The 22,581-nt window shown below is 49.3% G+C and overlaps 1 protein-coding gene across 1 annotated transcript; it reads left to right on the top strand.

The window, feature by feature from the left end:
* The first annotated feature begins 1,946 nt into the window (after positions 1–1,946).
* Positions 1,947–13,804, top strand: LOC130206588 (guanine nucleotide-binding protein G(olf) subunit alpha-like). The gene is made up of 7 exons (XM_056434634.1): positions 1,947–2,076; positions 2,428–2,500; positions 5,342–5,396; positions 5,477–5,596; positions 11,547–11,631; positions 13,033–13,100; positions 13,186–13,804. Exons 1-7 carry the CDS (start codon positions 1,947–1,949, stop codon positions 13,330–13,332), a joined length of 678 nt encoding a protein of 225 aa, XP_056290609.1. The 3' UTR covers positions 13,333–13,804.
* The last annotated feature ends 8,777 nt before the right edge of the window (positions 13,805–22,581 follow it).

Below are 22,581 nucleotides of genomic sequence, written 5' to 3'. Positions count from 1 at the left end.
TCAGTCCCGGTCTCAGTCCCGGTCTCAGTCCCGGTCTCAGTCCCGGTCTCAGTCCCGGTCTCAGTCCCGGTCTCAGTCCTGGTCTCAGTCCTGGTTTGTTTGCGATGCAGCTTCTGGTTGTCAGGAAGTGACAGTGGAGCAAAAACAGAGAATCCCCAAAGAAAAGAAAAGAGACTAATGAGCTATTAGAGGGAGGGGGGGGGGGGGCGGGGCGGGAGCTGCTCAGGTGTTTCTCTCTTCACTGTTTCACCAAAGAAAAATCCAAAAACCTGCAAGAGACCTGGTTCTAGCCCTCGGACCTGGACCTGGACCTGGACCTGGATGCTGATTGGTTGAGGGGCTCTTGGACTTTGATGGACAGGAAGACGCTCTGACTCCTCGGGGTTCTGCAACAGCTGCAGGTACTGAGTCTACTGGTCGACTGGTTTCTGTTTCTTACTGACTGGTTTCTGTCTCTTACTGACTGGTTTCTGTTTCTTACTGACTGGTTTCTGTCTCTTACTGACTGGTTTCAGCAGGTTACTGACTGGTTTCTGTTTCTTACTGACGGGTTTCTGTCTCTTACTGACTGGTTTCTGTCTCTTACTGACTGGTTTCTGTCTCTTACTGACTGGTTTCTGTTTTTTACTGACTGGTTTCTGTCTCTTACTGACTGGTTTCTCTCTTGCTGACTGGTTTCTGTCTCTTACTGACTGGTTTCTGTTTCTTACTGACTGGTTTCTGTCTCTTGCTGACTGGTTTCTGTCTCTTACTGACTGGTTTCTGTCTCTTACTGACTGGTTTCTGTTTCTTACTGACTGGTTTCTGTCTCTTACTGACTGGTTTCTGTTTCTTACTGACTGGTTTCTGTCTCTTACTGACTGGTTTCAGCAGGTTACTGACTGGTTTCTGTTTCATCAACGGTTTCTGTCCTCACTGACCGGGTTTCTGTCTCTTACTGACTGGTTTCTATTTCTTACTGACTGGTTTCTGTCTCTTACTGACTGGTTTCTGTTTTTTACTGACTGGTTTCTGTCTCTTACTGACTGGTTTCTGTCTCTTGCTGACTGGTTTCTGTCTCTTACTGACTGGTTTCTGTTTCTTACTGACTGGTTTCTGTCTCTTGCTGACTGGTTTCTGTCTCTTACTGACTGGTTTCTGTCTCTTACTGACTGGTTTCTGTTTCTTACTGACTGGTTTCTGTCTCTTACTGACTGGTTTCTGTCTCTTGCTGACTGGTTTCTGTCTCTTACTGACTGGTTTCTGTTTCTTACTGACTGGTTTCTGTCTCTTGCTGACTGGTTTCTGTCTCTTACTGACTGGTTTCTGTCTCTTACTGACTGGTTTCTGTCTCTTGCTGACTGGTTTCTGTCTCTTACTGACTGGTTTCTGTCTCTTACTGACTGGTTTCTGTCTCACTGACTGGTTTTGCTCTTCATTGACTGTTTCTCATTCCCCTACTGACTGGTTTCTGTCTCTTACTGACTGGTTTCTGTTTCTTACTGACTGGTTTCTGTCTCTTACTGACTGGTTTCTGTCTCTTACTGACTGGTTTCTGTCTCTTGCTGACTGGTTTCTGTCTCTTACTGACTGGTTTCTGTCTCTTACTATTTGGTTTCTGTTTCTTACTGACTGGTTTCTGTCTCTTACTGACTGGTTTCTGTCTCTTGCTGACTGGTTTCTGTTTCTTACTGACTGGTTTCTGTTTCTTACTGACTGGTTTCTGTCTCTTACTGACGGGTTTCTGTCTCTTACTGACTGGTTTCTGTCTCTTACTGACTGGTTTCTGTCTCTTGCTGACTGGTTTCTGTCTCTTACTGACTGGTTTCTGTCTCTTGCTGACTGGTTTCTGTTTCTTACTGACTGGTTTCTGTTTCTTACTGACTGGTTTCTGTTTCTTACTGACTGGTTTCTGTCTCTTACTGACTGGTTTCTGTCTCTTACTGACTGGTTGTCCTCCAGGTGCGATGGGCTGCCTGGGGGGGCAGACGGAGGAGGAGCGTCTGGACTGCACTGAAAGGAGAAGCCAACAAGAAGACTCCAAGAGGTGCTGCAGAAAGAGAGCCTACCATTACACTTACCGCCTGCTGCTGCTGGGTACTCGCCCACCTGGGTCTCACCTGTCCTCTTACCTGTCCTCTCACCTGTCTGTCTCACCTGTCCTCCCACCTGTGTGTCTCACCTGTCCTCCCACCTGTGTGTCTCACCTGTCCTCTCACCTGTCCTCCCACCTGTCCTCACCTGTGTGTCTCACCTGTCCTCCCACCTGTCCTCACCTGTGTGTCTCACCTGTCCTCTCACCTGTCCTCTCACCTGTCTGTCTCACCTGTCCTTCCACCTGTCCTCCCACCTGTCCTCTCACCTGTCCTCCCACCTGTCCTCACCTGTGTTTCTCACCTGTCCTCTCACCTGTGTGTCTCACCTGTCCTCTCACCTGTCCCCCACCAGGAGCAGGAGAGTCGGGTAAGAGCACCATCGTGAAGCAGATGAGGATCCTTCATGTTAACGGTTTCAACACTGAGTGAGTCAAACCTTGAAACTTCAACCTTTACTTTGAAATCCCAGCCCAGCACTTCCTGTAGAGATGAGCTTTTATTTTATATAACTGTGGTGTGTTCTGTTGTAGTTATGAATTTGTTTCCTGATGATTGATTACTGATATTGATACATTTTGTTTACGTTTCCTTCTTGTTTACATTCCCTTCTTGTTTACGTCTCCTTCTTGTTTATGTTTCCTTCTTGTTTACGTCTCCTTCTTGTTTACGTTTCCTTCTTGTTTACGTCTCCTTCTTGTTTATGTTTCCTTCTTGTTTACGTCTCCTTGTTTACTTCTTGTTTACAGTTCTTTCTTGTTTACAATTCCATCTTGTTTACGTTTACTTCCTGTTTTTGTTTACTTCTTGTTTACGTTTACTTCCTGTTTTCGTTTACTTCTTGTTTACGTTTACTTCCTGTTTTCGTTTACTTGCTGTTTCCTCGATTCCTTCTTGTTTATGTTTCCTTCTTGTTTGGGTCCTCTTTACGACTTCGTCGTAGAGGAACCTATTGTTTTTCTCGGAGTTATTATTTTCTCTAAGGAATGTTGCCCTTTTGAGGCCTTTATCATATTCCAAAAGTTGTCAAATTTGACATGCATATCAGGTTCATTGAAAATCCCGATATTTTCAAGGTTCTGCATTTTGTATTTGAACATTTTTCATAGCGCCCCCTTGGGGTAGAAAGCTAATACTTTTTTTCAACAATGACCGATTGACTTGAAATTTGATATCCAGGTTCACCTGGACCTGCTCTACAAATAAGTTCATGGTGGGCATCAAATGCACCTCCTTAGATTTTCCGGCATTTTGAATTTTGTAAAAAAATATTTTTTTCACTTTTTTCCAAAATGCTTTGTCTGATTCATCCGGAAATTGCTGGGGTCCATTATTGGTTCAATGTCACCATAACTACTGAAAATCTTGTTGATATCTTATTGCATTCAGAGAATATAGACCAATGAACATTCAATGGAGATTGTGGCCTATCTTTAAGTCACACAACTTTGGAAATTGGTGGCCTATCCTCACCAAATTGCTAGCCTATGTCCATATCGCATCCCTTAAACTACGTAATTTGTTTCATAATATTTGAACATTTAGGCTGCGTAAATCCCTCAGCCATCTGCATTTTAGCATTTGTAGCCTTTTAGCCTTTTTCATGTTTTGAGTTGTAAAACTATTTAACTCCTCCTAAGAGCTTACACCAGTTCATTCAAACTAGGCCAGTATGGTCTTGAGACCTTCTGCGTGAAAAATCTTTGAAGATTTAAATATTAAACTTTATTAGATGAATTCGGGAACATCAAAAAACACCGTGCATACACTTAAAAATCCAAGTTGATGTAACTCACCCATGCATTATGTAATCTGCTCCATATTTCTCATATATCATGGCAAGAGGAAGTTACATGTTTTCTACTTTTTTACCCTTCTCACAGATTATTCAGATCCCTCTCAAAATATAGCAGAATAGATGCAAGACCTTGATAAAGCTTCCCTGTGAAGGTCGTAATGACACGTTGAAGTGTGGCGAGTCGTAGCATCAGCAGATGATCGCCATGGTGAACAAATAAACAATGTAGCATGTAAAACGACTAAACTTGGCTTTTATTTAAAGTCAAGTTCCTGATATGATTTGAATGCTTAGGATTGACAATAGCAAACAAATAGCGCCCCTAGAATGAATTTTGATCAAGGCCCATGTTTTTTGCCTCAATACTAATTGACTCGTAATTCAACATACATCTCCCGTTTGGACCTGCTCTACAAAAATATATTATTATGACCATAAACTCGTCAACTTAGATTTTCCGCCATTTGAATTTTGTAAAAAACTGTTTTGTACTTTTTTCAAAACATAGTTCAATTTGTACCAAATTTTCCTGTGAGGGTCTATTGGTTCAATTTAAACAATTCTTATCGGGTGTTGATATCTTATTTCGTTCAGAGGATGTATGGACCAGTAGACATCGAGGGGTGTGGCTAATATATAAAGACACTAACCAAATCACCAGCATTCTCTTCACCAATTGGTAGCCTATGTCACAAGGACACATAACTTCTTAATCTTTTCAGAATATTTTGAACATTGGGGGCGCTACAATCAATCCTCAAAATATGCTTTTGACCTTTTCATGTTTTTAGGGGTTGTAAAACCGTTAACTCCTCCTAGAGCTTAAACCTGATTCATTCCAAACTAGGCCAGTATTGTCTTGAGACCTTTGCTGTAAATAATCTTTGAAAGATTTGAAAAATATTAAACTTTGTGCGTTTGCCGGACCGGCAAAACATCGCCATGACAATGCAAGTTGATGTAACTCAGCCATACATTATGCAATCTGCTCCATATTCCTCGTATGTCATCACATACTGACCGTGAAGACATCGTATGCTAATTTAGAATTGATTCTGATCATAAGCACAGTGGTAAAGCAAATCAACCCTAAGCAGCGTCGGATTCACATGTGTTACATAGCGTGGTCTATGTTCACGTGTCTGGCGCCCCTGCTAGCTACACTGGATTAAACTCGAGATCTGCTCCTTCTCATCCTTCATAGGATTCACGGCCTGAGGATATCAACAAGCCTTCTTTTACTCGGGGTCATCGCATGCCGAACAGTAAAACGCCCGAACGGTGGGCCTGCGTTCTCGGCCGAGGGGGCCGGCGTCCGGCCGGCACCCCCGGCGTGCAAAGGAGGAACGAGGACCCGTTCATCGCTGCTTGCAGCTTTAATTTACAGTTCTGTCTTGTTTACGTTTACTTCCTGTTTACTTTTCCTTCCTGTTTCCTTGATTCCTTCCCCTGATGCCGGTTTGTTTTCCAGAGAGAAGCGGATGAAGATTCAAGACATCAGGAAGAACGTGAAGGACGCCATCGTGGTGCGTCACATGACCCGTAGAGCCTCTGTGATTGGTCCTAAAAGCTTGATGATGAGTGTGTGTGCGTATGTGTGTTTCAGACCATTGTGGCTGCCATGTGTTCGTTGACTCCGCCCGTTCCTCTGGGTAACCCTGGCAACGAGTCCAGACTTGACTACATCAAGAGCATCGCACTGCTTTCTGACTTTGAATACACAGAGGTACACACACACACACACAGAGGTACACACACACAGAGGTACACACACGCAGAGATACACACACACAGAGGTACACACACGCAGAGGTACACACACACAGAGGTACACACACACACAGGTACACACACAGACAGAGGTACACACACAGAGGTACACACACAGAGGTACACACACAGGTACACACACACACAGAGGTACACAAACACAGAGGTACACAAACACAGAGGTACACACACACAGAGGTACACACACAGAGGTACACACACACAGAGGTACACACACACACACACACACAGAGGTACATACACACAGAGGTACACACACACATATACAGAGGTACACACACACAGGTACACACACACAGAGGTACACACACACACAGAGGTACACACACACAGGTACACACACACACAGAGGTACACAAACACAGAGGTACACAAACAGAGGTACACACACACAGAGGTACATACACACAGAGGTACACACACATATACACACACACAGAGGTACACACACACACACACAGAGGTACACACACACATATACAGAGGTACACACACACAGGTACACACACACAGAGGTACACACACAGGTACACACATACACAGAGGTACACACACACAGGTACACACACACAGAGGTACACACACACAGAGGTACACACACACAGAGATACACACACACAGAGGTACACACACACAGAGGTACACACAGAGGTACACACACACACAAAACACACAGAGGTACACAACAACACACACAGAGGTACACACACAGAGGTACACACACAGAGGTACACACACACACAGAGGTACACACACAGAGGTACACACACAGAGGTACACACACACACAGAGGTACACACACACACAGAGGTACACACACACAGAGGTACACACACACACAGGTACACAAACACAGAGGTACACACACACAGAGGTACACACACACAGAGGTACACACACAGATACACACACACACACACAGAGGTACACACACACAGAGGTACACATACACATATACAGAGGTACACACACACAGAGGTACACACACACAGAGGTACACACATACACAGAGGTACACACACACACACACACACAGAGACACACACAGAGGTACACACACACACACAGAGGTACACACACACAGAGGTACACACACAGAGGTACACACACAGAGGTACACACACACAGAGGTACACACACACACACACAGAGACACACACAGAGGTACACACACAGAGAGAGACACACACAGAGGTACACAAAATTACCCGCCGGGGGGTCAGCCTGTGGGGCCTGGACCCGCTCCGGGGCCCGGGGTTAAAACCCTGGGGGAACGGCCCAAAGCCCTTTAACAGGCCCCCACAAGTTCGGGTGGAAAAAATGGAAATTTTCCAGCAACTTCCGTCCGGGGAAAAACCCCAACAAAAATCAGGGAACAAAAAAAAAAAAGTGAAAAAACCCAAACAAAAATGCAACAATCCCCCCCTTTTCCCCGGGGCCACCCCCCGCCAAAGGGGCCCCCCCCAAACCCCGCTTAGGGAAAGGCATACAACCTTTTTATCAAAAATTACTCACCTCATTAAAAAGGGCCCACAATCATAAAAATTTAAAATTAAACATTCCACCCCATAAACGGGCCACGCCCTAAAAACAAAACTACAGTCTCCCCAAATTAAAAACAAGTTCAATCAAATGGACCACGCCCAGGGGTCGGTTTAAAACCTTTATAAAATTTTCAAAAACCAAAGTCCAACATACCAAAAATCTCAGGGGTAAGGGTTAAACCCATAAAAATTAAAAAGTTTAAAAATTTCCCCCCTGAAAATTTAAAAGTTAAATAACCTTACTACACCTTTAAATGTACAAATTTTATGAAATTTAACACCCTTAAAAAACCACGCCCAAATTTCAAAAATTCCAAAGTTCAAAATTAAAAATGGCCCAATTCAGGGGGCAACTGGTAAAAAGAAAAAAAATCAAATGGCAAAATTTTAGTGGGACATGGTAAAATTGTGGGGAAAAAGGGCCCCCAAATCATTTTAACATGGAACCAACCCATGGGCCTGGTCAAACCTCTGGGGGGGCAAATGGAACCCAACCCTCATTAACAGGACAAAAGTTTTTTAAAGGGTTTCCAAGTTTAGGGGGCAACAGGGTAAAAAGTTGTGGGGAAAGGACCACAATTGTGGGGCAACATGGCCAAAACTCAGGGGGAACATTACAACCCTTAGGGGTACAAAACCCCTTAGGGGAAATGGTAAAAAGTTTGGGGGGGGAACAGGGACCCGCCTTAGGGGGGAAATGGAAAAAGTCTAGTGGGAAAGGTACACAAGTTTTGGGGCAAAGGGTTTTTAAAAGCCCCGGGGGGAAATTAAAACCCCATTTTAAAAGGTCCAAGTCTATGGGAAAAGGGAAAACCCAACCCCCAGGGGGAACAGGTCCCAAGCCCAAAAAAAAAAGTTTTGGAAAGGGCTAAACCCCTTATGGGAAAATGGACCCCAAGTCTGGGGGGGGGAAAAAAAAGTTAGGGGCAAATGGCCCAAAGCCCCATGGGAAATGGCCAAATTAGTGGGAAATTACCAAAACCCTTATGTCATGGTCAAACCTCTAGGGGGGCAAAGGTCCCACAAGTTAGGGGGAAAGGGCCCCAAACCTATAAACCCCAAAATTTGGGGAACAGGACAAAGTTTTAGGGGGAAATTTAACAATCATGGGGAAATTAAAAGCCTTAGGGGGGAACTTTCCCAAACCCTCAGGGGGAACTGGTCCCACAAGCCTCATGGGGAAAGGTAACCCCAGGGGGCAAAAAGTCTATCAAATGGAAACCCTTATGGGAAATTCCAACCCTTATGGGGAAAATTTTACAACCTTTTATGGGAAAGGCCCAAACCTTGGGGGGTAAATGGAAAAGCCCTTAGGGGGAAAAAAAGGGGACCCAAACAAGATGGGAACAGGTAACAACCCAGTGTAACAGGAAAACCAACCCAGTGGGGAACAGGAAAACCAACCCAGTGGGGAACATGGAAAACCCCAGGGGGTAAAAAGGTAAACAAAAGCCCAGGGGGAACATCCCAAAGCCCCAGGGGGAACGGCCCAAAGTTTAGGGGGAACATCCCAAAGGGGGGCAAAGGATAAACCCCAGGGGGAACGGTAAAAAAGTCGGGGGGGGGAACATGGAACAACCTCTAGGGGAAAACCCCAAGATTAAAGGTCCCAAGTCTGTGGGCAGGTAAAAGTCGGGGGGGGGAACTTAAAAGTTTAGGGGAACATGGTCTACGCCCTGGGGGAACGGACCCCGCCCTGTGGGGAAAGGTAAAACCCCCGTGGGAACAGGTAAAAAGTTAGGGGGTAACAGGTAAAAAGTTTCCATGGGGAAATGGAAAAAGTTGGGGGGAACATAAAAACCCGTGGGGAAAGGCCCAAACCTAGGGGGAACATGGTAAAAGCCCAGTCATGGCAAACCTAGTGGGGAACATGGTAACAACCTCAGGGGGGAACATGGCCCCAAAAGTCTAGGGGGAACATGGTAAAACCTCAGTGGGGAACATGGTAACAACCTCAGTGGGGAACAGGACACAAGTCGGGGGAAACATGGACAAACCTCAGTGGGGAACAGGCCCAAAACCCCCAGGGGGAACATGGTACCAAACCTCAGTAACAGGCCCAAAAGTCGGGGGGGGGAAAAAAAGTGGGGAAAGGACAAACCTCAGTGGGAAAGGTCCACAAGCCCAGTGGGAAAGGACAAACCCCAGTGGGAAAGGACAAAACCTCAGTGGGAACATGGAACCAAACCTCAGTGGGGAACATGGTAACAACCTCAGTAACAGGCCCAAAAGTCAGTGGGGAACATGGTAAAAGCCCAGTGGGAAAGGACAAACCTCAGTGGGAACAGGCCCAAAAGTTAGGGGGAACATGGTAAAAGCCCAGTGGGCAAAATATGGGAACAAACCTCAGTGGGAACAGGCCCAAAAGTCAGTGGGAACAGGACCCCAAAACAACCTCGGGGAACAGGCCCAAAAGTCAGTGGGAAATGGAAAATTTTTGGGGAAAAACCCCCCTAGGGGGAACCCAAAACACAAGCCCAGTGGGAACATGGCCCACAACCTCTAGGGGGAAAGGGCCAAACCTTTTGGGGGAACTTCCCAAAACCTCTAGGGGGTAAAGGTACCAAGCCTCACAACATTAAAACCCGGGGGTTTTGGGGGGGGGAACATTCCAAACCCAGTCAACATGGCCCCAAACCCAGGGAACATGGCCCAAAGTTTTTAAAGGGCCAAAAACCCACAACTTCAAGCCTTAGTGGGGAAAGGGTACACAAGCTCTGTGGGCAAATGGAAAACCCTCAGTGGGAAAGGGTCCAAAACCTCTAGTGGGGAACTGGTACTACAACTCGGGGGAACATGGAAAACCCTCAGTGGGAAATGGACCACAACCTCAGTGGGTAACATGGTCCCACAAGCCTCTGGGGGGAACAGGGAAAAAGCTTGTCAAAGGGACCACAAGCCTTATGGGGCAACATGGTAAAACCCTCAGGGGGAACATGGAACAAGCCCGGGGGAACATGGTACACAACCTCTAGGGGAACAGGTCCCAAACCCTCATAAACATGGCCCGCCCAGTAAACTTTTCCACAACCCCAGGGGGGAAACATGGTAAAACCCCAGGGGGAAATGGTAAAACCTCTAGGGGGGCAAAGGGAACAACCTATGGGAACAGGCCCCAAAGCCTCTAGGGGGCAACATGGTCCCACAAGTCTAGGGGGGCATTACAAAACCCAGGGGGGCATTCCCCAAAGTCCTAGGGGGGAAATGGAAAACTTCAGGGGGGAAAGGGTAACAAGTCTAGGGGGGAAAACATGGTCCAAAACCTCTAGGGGGGTAACATTAAAAGTTTATGAACTGGAAAAGCCGGGGGGGGGTAAAGGGACAAAGTTTAGGGGGGAAAAGGAAAAGCCTCAGGGGGGCAAATGGTCCAAAGCCTCGGGGGGAAACATGGTAAAACCCGGGGGGAACTGGTCCAAAGTTAGGGGGAACAGGGTACACAACTTTAGGGGGGAACTACCAACCTCTTGGGGAACTGGAACAACCCTAGGGGGGAAATTCCAAAACCCTTTGGGGGCAAAGGTCTCAAGTCATGTAAATTCAAAGATGGGCAACAGGTCACAAGCCCAGGGGGGAAATGGCAAACAAAGTTTGGGAAACAGGTCCCCAAAAGTTAGTGGGGAATTTTAAAACCCTAGGGGGAAATGGCCCCAAAGTTAGTAACAGGTACCAATTTAGTGGGAACAGGATAAAGTTTAGGGGGGAAAATGGTACAAGTTTTTAAAAAATTACAAACCCCAGTTAACTGGTCCACCCCATTAAATTTAAAAAATTTTGGAAATGGATAAACCTTTTGGGGGAAATGGACCAAAGCCCGGGGAAAATTTCCACAATTAGGGGAAAGGGTCCAAGAGGGGGACTTTTAAAAGCCTCTAGGGGGCAAAGGGTCCACGCCTTGGGGGGCAAAGGGACCAAAGCCCTTGGGAACATGGCCTTTTGGGGGGAAAGGGGCCCCCCCCTTAGGGGGCAAAGTCCAAGCCTCTAGGGGCCAGGCCCCAAAAGCTCTAGTGGGAACTTCCACAAGTTAGGGGGAAATGTACTCAAGCCCAGGGGAACATGGCCAAACCCAGGGAAAAATTACTCGGGGGCCCCAAGGTAAAACTTGGGGGTGGATCCCTCAGGGGGAGGGCCAAGCCCGGGCTTCCAAACCCCGGGGGGAACTGACCCCCCCCCATAAACCCTGGTAAAGGGGGAAAAAGTCCACCCCTTTTCCTGGACCCAGGGGGGCACATTTAGCCCCCATGGGGTACCCCCCATTTCACTGGAAAAAAGTCTGGGGCAGCCCCCAAAGGGGGTTGGCCCGGGGTTAAAAAAACGGTTAAACCTCCATCCCCGCCACCCCAGAAACTGGCGGTGGGGAAGGCCGGAGAGGGGGCCAATTGGAAACGGGCCATTTCCCAACCTCCAAAAAGGGACAAGGGTTCCCCGGGTCTCCTCACGGTGGGCTCCCCCCAAGGGGGGTAAAAAGGGGGGAACATTCCGGGCCGGAGGCAAGGGGCCTACCCCCTTTCCCCCGGGGAAATTCCCCCCAACCCTTTTTTTTTGGGGGGAAACCCGGGGCGACCCTTTCCCCCCTGGGGAAAAAAAGTTTGGGGGGTTTAAACCCTCTACCAGGCCCAACCCTCTGTGAAAGGCCCCAAAAGCCCTTAAACTGGTCCAAAAGAGGGGGAAAATGGAAAAGCCTTAGGGGGGCAAATGGACCAAAAGCCCAGGGGGAAAATTTTTAAAGTTTGTGGGAAAGGCAAAAACCTTTGGGGGAAAAGGGGGTTTTCCCCCCCTGGGGGGCCCTTCCCCAAGCCAGTTTTAAAGGGACCCCCCGTGGCAGGGAAAACCCCCCAGTCCCTTGGAACCGCCTCGGGGGGAAATTGGTCCGCCCCGGGGGAACGGGTCCAAACTAAAGGGGCCAGGGTAAAAGCCCGGGGGGGTCTGGTCCCAAAAGCTTGTGGGAACAGGTCCAAAGTTGTGGGAAAATGGAAACCGTCGGGGGGGGTAACTGGTCCCCGCCCAGGGAAAATCTGAAGCCCAGGGGGTAACTGGCCCAAAACCTCTAGTGGGGTTACCCAGCCTCTTTAACAGGAACAACCTTGGGGGAAACAGGAAACCCAACCCCAGGGGAACATGGCCCAAAGCCTCTATTTAAACATCCCACAAGCCCGGGGGAAAGGGCCCCGCCCATTAAATGGATCAACCCCTTTCAGTGGGGAAAGGTCCCAAAGCCCTTATGTAAAAGGGTCCAAAGCCCAGGGGGGTTTGGGGGTCCAAAAGCCTCTGGGGGAAACATGGACCACAACCCATGGGAACTAAAACCTCGGGGAAAAACCGGGCCCCCGGGGGGGAACATGGTCCAAAAGCCTCGGGGGGAACATGGTCCAAACCCCCTTTTTAAAGGCACGCCTCTTTTTGGAAACCCGCCTCTGGGGGGAACAGGTCCAAGCCCCTAGTGGGGAAAGGGTCCACAAGCCTCTTCATTCCCACAAGCCTCTTTCCCAAAGGACCACAAGTCGGGGTTTTTTCCCAAAACTCCGGGGGAACGGGCCCCAAGCCTCTGGGGGGCCAGGACAAAAGCCTCTGGGGGAATTTGGCCCAAGTCATTTAATGACACGCCCCTGGCTGGCTACAACCTCAGGGGGAACAGGGCCACAAGTTATGAAATGAAACCAAGCCCCTATGGGAAGGAAAAGAGGGGGAAAGGTACTACAAGCCTCTGGGGTAACATGGTACACAACCCTCTAGGGGGAACATGGTACTACAAGCCTCTATTTAACATGGTACACAAGTCTCAGGGGGGAATATGGTACTACAAGCTGTGTGTGTGTGTGTGTGTGTCCAGCTGCTCCAGATACTGATGAAGACCCTAAAGTGATGAGAGCAAAGTTTTTCATCAGAGACGAATTTCTGGTAAGAAATAAATATAAGACATTCAGTACAGCCACTTGTCTGTCTCTCTCTGACCCGTCTCTCTCTCTACCCATCTGTCTCTCAGAGGATCAGCACAGCCAGTGGCGATGGGAAGCATTACTGCTATCCTCACTTCACCTGCGCCATCGACACGGAGAACATCCGCCGCGTGTTCCAGGACTGTCGGGACATCATCCAGCGGATGCACCTGCGGCAGTACGAGCTGCTCTGATTGGCTGTGGGAGCTGGCCCCGCCCCCTGACATGTAGCTCCAGCTGATAGGCGATCGACTCACGATGTGAGATATTTAGCTTCTGGCCCGCGTCACGCTGACGTTGTGTCGGCTTATTACCGCTGTGTGTTCCTCTCTCTGGTGCAGGGGATTATGGGTAGTGTAGTGCTGTAGACAAAGAGGGACTGTCGGGAGTAGGTGGTGTTAGAAAAATTTATTTTTAATTTAAATATATTTTCTCATGTTTCTGAACTTAATATTAATATTGTTATATAACTTTAAGAACAACACTTTGAGTTCAGAGTGCTTTCCTCCACACTGAGGAGCCGATGTCTGTGGCTGTTAGTTTAGCAGAAACAGAAACTTTGTGATATTAAAGAACTGTTGTCAGACGTTTGTTTGTGTGTCTCATGAACAAACATGGAGCTCATGGACTGTGTGTAAACATATTAAATATAGAGTTGATCCTTAACCCTGACTAGATTGATATGATTGGAGCAAACAGGTGATGACACATCTACCCAGACTTGTGTAGTCCCGTAATTTAAATAACTTTCTTCCTCGTGGAGGAAATATATATATACACACACACACACACACATATATATATACACACATATACATACACACACACATATACATACACACACATATATATATACACACACACATATATATATACACACACACATATATATATAATTATATATATATATATACACACACATTACATTACATGTCATTTAGCAGACGCTTTTATCCAAAGCGACTTACAATAAGTGCATTTCAACCTAGAGTACAAACTACGAACAACAAGAATACAGGAAGCAACACTTCCTCAACTCAGTCGAACTACAAAAGCACCACAATAAGTGCCATCCCAGTGCCACTGAAATGCAAATCTGTGTTTTAATCCAGATATAGTCGGAAAAAATTTGTTTTCAGTCTCCGGCGGAAGATGTAGAGACTTCCTGCTGTCCTGATGTCAGTAGCTGCCCCCCACTGAGGAGCAGGACAGCAAACAGTCTGGGTGTAGAGTGATTAGCTCGAGGAGGAGGCACAAGACGATTGGCTTTTCCAGCGGAAACGTGCCCGGGGGTCTGACCATATCCCGGATGTAGACGGGGGCCCCATCCGCAGAGCAGGGACCCCCGAAACCCGTGTTTTGAAGCGGATGCGGCAGCCACCGTAACCAGTGGGAGCGGAGGAGCGGAGTGGTGTGGGGGAAGGGGGGCTGAAGACCAGTCGAGCTGCTGCATTCTGGATGAGCTGCAGAGGTCGGGTGGCCTTTGGGTAGACCAGCCAGGAGGAGTTGCAGTAGTCAAGGGGGAAATGACCAGAGCCTGGGCCAGAGCCTGACCCGAACCTGTGCCTTCTGAGTAAGAAGAGGCCCTGTTTCCTGATGTTGTGCAGCATGTAAAAGGAACGTTGTCGCAGTGATGTTGGTCAGGTTGACTGTTTGTGTCACCCCCAGGTTCCTGGCAGTCGGGGGAGGGGCCAACACAGAGCTTTAAGGTGGTAGTCAGGTCATGGGTGGGGAGCCTTTTCCGGGAAAGGGAAAAGTAGCTCGGGCTTGTCAGGGTTGATCTTCAGGTGGTGAGCAGACATCCACTGAGAGATGTCGGTCAGACAGGGAGATTCGCCGCCATTTTGGGCCGGGGGAAACAAAAATCAGGGGTGTCATCGGGATAGCTATTGGGAAGCCAGCGAATGACAGAGGAGGAATTTTTGTACAGAGAGGAAAAGGGGACCCAGGAGAGCCTTTAGGAACCCCAAGTGGAAGGGGAGGGGACCCAGGGGACCTTTAGGAACCCCATAGTGGGGGAAAGAGGGACCCAGGACGGAGCCTTGAGGAAAAAGTGAGAGGAAGAGGAGGGACCCAAGGAGGGGGACCCCTAGTGAGAGGAAGAGGAGGGACCCAGGACGGGGCCTTGCGGAACCCCATAGGAGAGGGAAAAGGAGGGACCCAGGACGGAGCCTTTAGGAACCCCATAGTGAGAGGAAGAGGAGGGACCCAGGACGGAGCCTTGAGGAACCCCCAGTGAGAGGAAGAGGAGGGGGCCCAGGAGGAGCCGAGGACCCCATAGTGAGAGGAAGAGGAGGGACCCAGGAGGAGCCTTGAGGACCCCAAGTGAGAGGAAGAGGGGGGACCCAGGACGGAGCCTTGAGGACCCCATAGTGAGAGGAAGAGGGGGGACCCAGGACGGAGCCTTGAGGAAACCCCCTAGTGAGAGGAAGAGGGGGACCCAGGACGGAGCCTTGAGGACCCCATAGTGAGAGGAAGAGGAGGGGGCCCAGGACGGAGCCTTGAGGAACCCCAAATGAGAGGAAGAGGAGGGACCCAGGACGGAGCCTTGAGGAACCCCATAGTGAGAGGAAGAGGAGGGACCCAGGAGGGCCTTGAGGACCCCATAGTGAGGGAAGAGGAGGGACCCAGGACGGAGCCTTGAGGAACCCCATAGTGAGAGGAAGAGGAGGGACCCAGGACGGAGCCTTGTGGGACCCCATAGTGTGAGGAAGAGGAGGGGGCCCAGGACGCAGCCTTGAGGAACCCCATAGGGGAGGAAGAGGAGGGGGCCCAGGACGGAGCCTTGAGGAACCCCATAGTGAGAGGAAGAGGGGGACCCAGGAGGGGCCTTGAGGAACCCCATAGTGAGAGGAAGAGGAGGGGACCCAGGAGGAGCCTTGAGGAAACCCCCTAGTGAGAGGAAGAGGAGGGGACCCAGGAGGGCCTTGAGGAAACCCCCTAGTGAGAGGAAGAGGAGGGACCCAGGACGGAGCCTTGAGGACCCCATAGTGAGAGGAAGAGGAGGGGGCCCAGGACGGAGCCTTGAGGAAACCCCCTAGTGAGAGGAAGAGGAGGGGGCCCAGGACGGAGCCTTGAGGACCCCATAGTGAGAGGGGAGGAGGGGGCCCAGGACGGAGCCTTGAGGAACCCCATAGTGAGAGGAAGAGGAGGGACCCAGGACGGCCTTGAGGGGCCCCATAGTGAGAGGAAGAGGAGGGACCCAGGACGGAGCCTTTAGGAAACCCCCTAGTGAGAGGAAGAGGAGGGACCCAGGACGGAGCCTTGAGGACCCCATAGTGAGAGGAAGAGGCGGGGTCCCAGGACGGAGCCTTGAGGACCCCATAGTGAGAGGAAGAGGAGGGGGCCCAGGACGGAGCCTTTAGGACCCCATAGTGAGAGGAAAGGGGGGACCCAGGAGGAGCCTTGAGGACCCCATAGTGAGAGGAAGAGGAGGGACCCAGGACGGGGCCTTTAGGAACCCCATATAGAGAGGAAGAGGAGGGGACACAGGACGGAGCCTTGAGGACCCCATAGTGAGAGGAAGAGGAGGGGGCCCAAGGACCTTGAGGGGCCCCATAGTGGGGGAAGAGGAGGGACCCAGGACGGAGCCTTGAGGAAACCCCCTAGTGAGAGGAAGAGGAGGGGGCCCAAGGAGGAGGAACCCCATAGTGAGAGGAAGAGGAGGGACCCAGGAGGAGCCTTGAGGAAACCCCCTAGTGAGAGGAAGAGGAGGGGGCCCAGGACGGAGCCTTGAGGGGCCCCATAGTGAGAGGAAGAGGAGGGGGCCCAAAGGAGCCTTTAGGGACCCCAAATGAGAGGAAAGGGGGGACCCAGGACGGAGCCTTGAGGGACCCCATAGTGGGGGGGAGGGGGAAGGGGGAGGGGGACCCCAAATGGGGGAAGAGGAGGGACCCAAGGAGCCTTTAGGGGCCCCAAATGAGAGGAAGAGGGGGACCCAAGGTTTAGGGACCCCATAGTGAGAGGAAGAGGAACCCAAAACCCCGAGGAAACCCCCCTGAGAGGAAAAGGAGGGAAAACCCAGTGGGAAAGGAAAAGGGGCACGGGCCTAGGGGCCCAAAGGAGGGAAAGGAGGGGCCCCGGAAAGGAGGGAAACCCAGAAAGGGAAAAGGGAAAAGGGGGAAAACTCAGGGGGGTAAAGGAAAAGGGAAAAAGGGGGCTGCCTGGGGGAAGTCCGAGAAGAGGAGGGTCTTGGGGGGAAAGTGAATCAAAAAGAGGGGGGCAGGGGGAAGGGAACCGCCCCGAGTTTTTAGGAAAAAAAAGAGGAAGGGGGGCTGCCAGGGGGGGTTGGTTTTTAGGAGAGGGGACCCCCTTTAGGGCCCTTGAAAGCTGTTTGAGGGGAGGAGGAGAAGGAGGACAAACCCGGGGAAAGGGGGCCAAAGGGGGGGGGGGAGGGAGGACCGCTAAAAACTTTATTAGACGGGGGAAAAAGGAAAAAGGGGATGGGAAAAAGGGGGAGGTTGAAAAGGGAGTAAAGGGGAGGAGGTTTTTTTGGAAAGTAGGACAAAGTGAGAAGGGGGAAGGAGGAGGCCAGGGGGGTCAAGGAGGGGAAAAAATAAGAAATTTTGGGGAAGGGAAGAGAAGGAGGTGAAAGAGTTTTGGTGAGGTGGGGAAAAAAGAGGAGATTAAAGGGGAGCCCCCGGGTTGCGCCTTTCTTTGGGGGGGGTAAAGAGTCAAAAGGGAGGGGAAAGGTTGGAAAAAAGGAAAAAAGGGGGCAGGGGAAGAAGGAGAGGGGGCAGAAGGTGAGTGAGAAGAGGTTAGGGGGACAGAAGGGCGAAGGCCCGGGAGGGGGAAAGAGGGGCCAGAGAGGGGGAAAAGGAGGAGAGGAGAGGGCAGGGAGGGCCCAAGGGGGGAAAAGGGGGCCAGGGGGAGGACAAAGGAGAGGGGGGAAAGGACCCAAAAAGGGGGCAAGGAGGGAAAAAGGGGAAAAGGGGGAGAGGGGCAGGGAGGCCAGGGGGGAGGGGGCAGAGGAGGAGGAGAGGACAGAGGAGGCCAGAGGAGGACAGAGGAGGGGGAGGAGGGGCAGAGGAGGCCAAGGGGAAAGGGGGGAGGCCAAAAGGAGGGACAGAGGAGGCCAGGGAGGACAGAGGAGGGGGAGGGGGACAGAGGAGGCCAGGGGGAGGAAGAGGGGGCCAGAGAGGAGGACAGAGGAGGCCAGGGGGGAGGGACAGAGGAGGAGGAGGGGACAGAGGAGGCCAGGGGGAGGGAGGCCAGAGGAGGGACAGAGGAGGCCAGAGAGGGGGACAGAGGAGGCCAGGAGGAGGGGCAGAGGAGGCCAGGAGGAGGCAGAGGAGGCCCGAGGGGGAGGGGGGAGGAAAAGAGGGAAAAGGAGGCCAGGAGGGGGACAGAGGAGGCCAGGGGGGAGGACAGAGGAGGCCAGAGGAGGGAGGAGGCAAAAAGGGGGAGGGAAGGGGGAGGGCCCGGGAGGGACAGAGGACCCGGAGGAGGGGGAGGAGGCCAGGAGGGGCAGAGGAGGCCAGAGAGGAGGGGCAGAGGAGGCCAGAGAGAGGGAGGAGGCCAGAGAGGGGGGAAGAGGAGGGGAGGAGGAAAAGGGGGGCCCGGAGGAGGAAAAGGAGGCCAGGAGGAGGGGCAGAGGAGGCCAGGAGGGGGGAAAAGGAGGCCAGGGGAGGAGGACAGAGGGGCCAGAGAGAGGGAGGGGGCCAGAGGGGGACAGAGGAGGCCAGGGGGGAGGGCAGAGGAGGAGGAGGAGGGGCAGAGGAGGGCCAAAAAAAGGGAGGAGGACAGAGGAGGCCCGGAGGAGGGAAAAGGAGGCCAGAGAGGGACAGAGGAGGCCAGGAGGAGGGGCAGAGGAGGCCAAAAGAGGAAAAGGGGGGCCCGGAGGAGGGACAGAGGAGGCCAGGGAGGAGGGAAGAGGAGGGGAGGAGGACAAGGGGGCCAGGGAGGAGGGACAGAGGGGAGGAGGGACAGAGGGGGGGAGGGGCAGAGGAGGCCAGGGGGAGGGGCAGAGGAGGCCAGAGGAGGACAGAGGAGGCCAGAGAGGGACAGAGGAGGCCAGGAGGAGGGGCAGAGGAGGCCAGGGGGGAGGGACAGAGGAGGGGGGCCCCGAGGAGGGGGAGGAGGAAAAGGGGGGCCAGGAGGAGGACAGAGGAGGCCAGGGGGGAGGGGCAGAGGACCCGGAAAACAGAGGGGCCAGGGAAACGAGGGGAGGAAAGGGGCAAGGAGGCCAAGGAACAGAACCAAAAAAAGGGGGAAAGGGGGAAAAAACCCAAAAAAAAAAAACCAAAAAAAAAAGAAAGAGGGGGGGCAAAAAAAACCCCAAAAAAGAAACAAAAAAAACAAACCAAATAAAAAAAAAACAAAAATAAAAAAAAAACCCAAAAAAAAAAAACCCAAAAAACAAACCAAAAAAAAAAAACAAAAAAACAAAAAACCAAAAAAAAAAAAAAAAAACCCAAATTAAAAAAACCAAAAAAAACCAAAAAAAAAGAAACACAAAAAAAAAAACAAAAAAAAAAAAAAAAAAAAAAAAACAAACAAAAAAAACAAAAAAAAAAAAAAAAACAAACCAAAAAAAAAACCAAAAAACAAAAACCAAAAAAAACCAAAAAAAAAAAAAAAAAACCCCCAAACCCCCCCAACCAAAAAACAAACCCCAAAAAAAAAAAACCAAAAAAAAAAAAAAGGAGGGGCAAACCCCCAAAAAGGGAAAAACCGGGAAAACAGGGAGGGCCCCCCGGGAGGAAAGGGCCCAAAAGGAAACCAGGGGGAAGGGCCCCGGGAAGCCCGGGGGGGACAAAGCCCAAGAGGGAACGGAGGGGGGGAGGGATCAAAACTTTCCATAAATTTAATCCTCCGCCCAAAAAAAAAAAGGAATTTTCCCCCCCCAACCCCCCTTTCAAATTTTTAAAAAAGACCCCAATTAAGGAGGGAAACCCTAAAAGGGAATTTTTGATATCTAAAAAAGGAAAGGAAAATTTTTTTTCTTAAGCTGTAAGCCTTAGTAAACTTTAAACCCCGTTTTTTGAAAAGCCGTCTGATTGAATATATACATATACACACATATATATATATACACACACACACACATATATATATATATACACACACACACATATACATATATATATACACACATATATACATATATATATATACACACATATATATATACACACACACACACACACATATATATATACACACACATATATACATATATACATATATATATATATACACACACACACACATATAAACATATATATATATGTAGTTCCCCGTATCTTTAAATCCTCCATCATCATACCAGTCCCCAAAAGACCAGACACACCCACCTTAAATGACTTCAGGCCAGTGGCTCTCACACCAGTCGCCATGAAGTGCCTAGAAAAACTGGTCCTCACCCACATCAAGCACGCGGTCCCGGACCATGTGGACCTCCAGTTTGCCTCCCGCCCCAACCGCCCAGTGACCACGCGGGAGCAATAGCTCTACACCGCACTCTGCAACCCCTGGAAAGCTATGGACGTATGCAGGATGCTATTCCTGGACTAGAGTTCTGCCTTTAATACCATCCGCCCGGGAAAACTAATCAAGAAGCTGACGGACCTCGGCGACCCAACTCCCACCTGCAACTGGATTCTGGACTTTCTGATAGAAAGAGCCCAGGTGGTGGGAATGGGAGGACGGGTGTCAGATCCCTGGGAATGCAGGTGACATGTGACCTGAGCTGGACTCTTCACACCACAGCCACAGTGAAAAGGGCCCAGAAAAGGCTTGATTTCATCAGGATGCTCAGGAAAGCTGCTCTGAACCGTCGCCCTCTCACCCGCCTCCAGAGGACTGAGAGAGCACCGTGTGGTCTGGAAACAGAGGAGCACAGGGACTCCATGTGCAGCGCTGTGGGGAAAGAGCAGAGGGAATCATTGGAGACTCTTCATCAGCTCCTCTCTTCATCAGCTCCTCTCTGCTCTGACACCAACACTGAGACACAGCACCCACAGGACACGCCTCTTCATCAGCTCCTCTCTTCATCAGCTCCTCTCTGCTCTGACACCAACACTGAGACACAGCACCCACAGGACACGCCTCTTCATCAGCTCCCTCCCGCCAGTCAGACTGACGGCACAACACAACTACTGAGAAAGGCGCACTCCTTGAAAGTGTGAAAAATGTGCAATCCTACAATCAGTGCAATAGCCACACAACCTTCCCCCAACATGTGAACATGTGCAATATCCCCATATCCCTGTCCCCTCCCCCTCTTTCTGTTTCAAGCTCGGTACAGCACTAGCCTCCTTACCTACGGATTATCTCTGCACTCTCCTTTCTTTTGATTATTTTTGATAACCTGTTCCTGTACTTGATACTGTTAATACTGTTAATACTGCATACACTTTACCACACTATGTACAGTGTGTTTTTTGTACAGTGTTTAAAAAATATATATGTTTCATATTTCTATTATTATTACGGTTACTATTATTATTATTATAGTGTGTTTGTTTTGTACCTGTTGACTCGGAGAACCCTGCAAATATAATTCCGATGTGTCTGGACTGCTGGTCTAGGCACAGATGGCAAATAAAAAACCTTGAACCTTGATATATATATATATATATATGTGTATATATATACATATACGTGTATATATATATATATACACATATATATATACACTACCGTTCAAAAGTTTGGGATCACTTAGGAATTACTTTATTCTTCAAAGTAAAGCCCTGTTTTTTCAATAAAGAGAACATTAATCATAAATACCCTCTCTACATTGTTAATGTGGTAAATGATATTCTAGGTGAAACGTCTGGTTTCTAATGACATGTCTCCAGAGGTGTATAGAGGCCCATTTCATCATCACTCCAGTGTTCTGATGGTACATTGTGTTATCGCCTTAGAAGACTAATGTCTGATTAGAAAACCATTGTGCAATTATGCTAGCACAGCTGAAAACAGTTATGCTGGTGATATAAGCGATACAACTGGCCTTCCTTTGAGCTTGAAGTTTGTAGAACAAAATTAATATTTCAAATATTAATCATTATTTCTAACCTTGTCAATGTCTTGACTATTTTATATTCATTTGATAAATAAGTGTGATTTTTCATGGAAGACACGAAATTGTCTGGGTGATCCCAAACTTTTGAACGGTAGTGTATATATATGTGTATATATATATACGTGTATATATACTGTATATATATATACGTGTATATATATATGCGTGTATATATATATATATACACGCATATATATATATGCGTGTATATATATACGCATATATATATGCGTATATATATATACGTATATATATATATATATATATATATACATATATAAACACACACACAAGAAATTATCAGAGTGATATAACATCCGGGTTTTTTTAAACGTCTTTAACTACAACATGGCGTCTTCTCTGCGCGAGCCCTGGCGACAGAGCGCATGCGTGAGAGGTAACGCTCCGTCTC

This window comes from Pseudoliparis swirei, chromosome 16 (genome assembly GCF_029220125.1).
Source record: "Pseudoliparis swirei isolate HS2019 ecotype Mariana Trench chromosome 16, NWPU_hadal_v1, whole genome shotgun sequence".
Lineage (NCBI taxonomy): Eukaryota > Metazoa > Chordata > Actinopteri > Perciformes > Liparidae > Pseudoliparis > Pseudoliparis swirei.
This window is presented reverse-complemented; position numbering and strand designations above follow the sequence as displayed.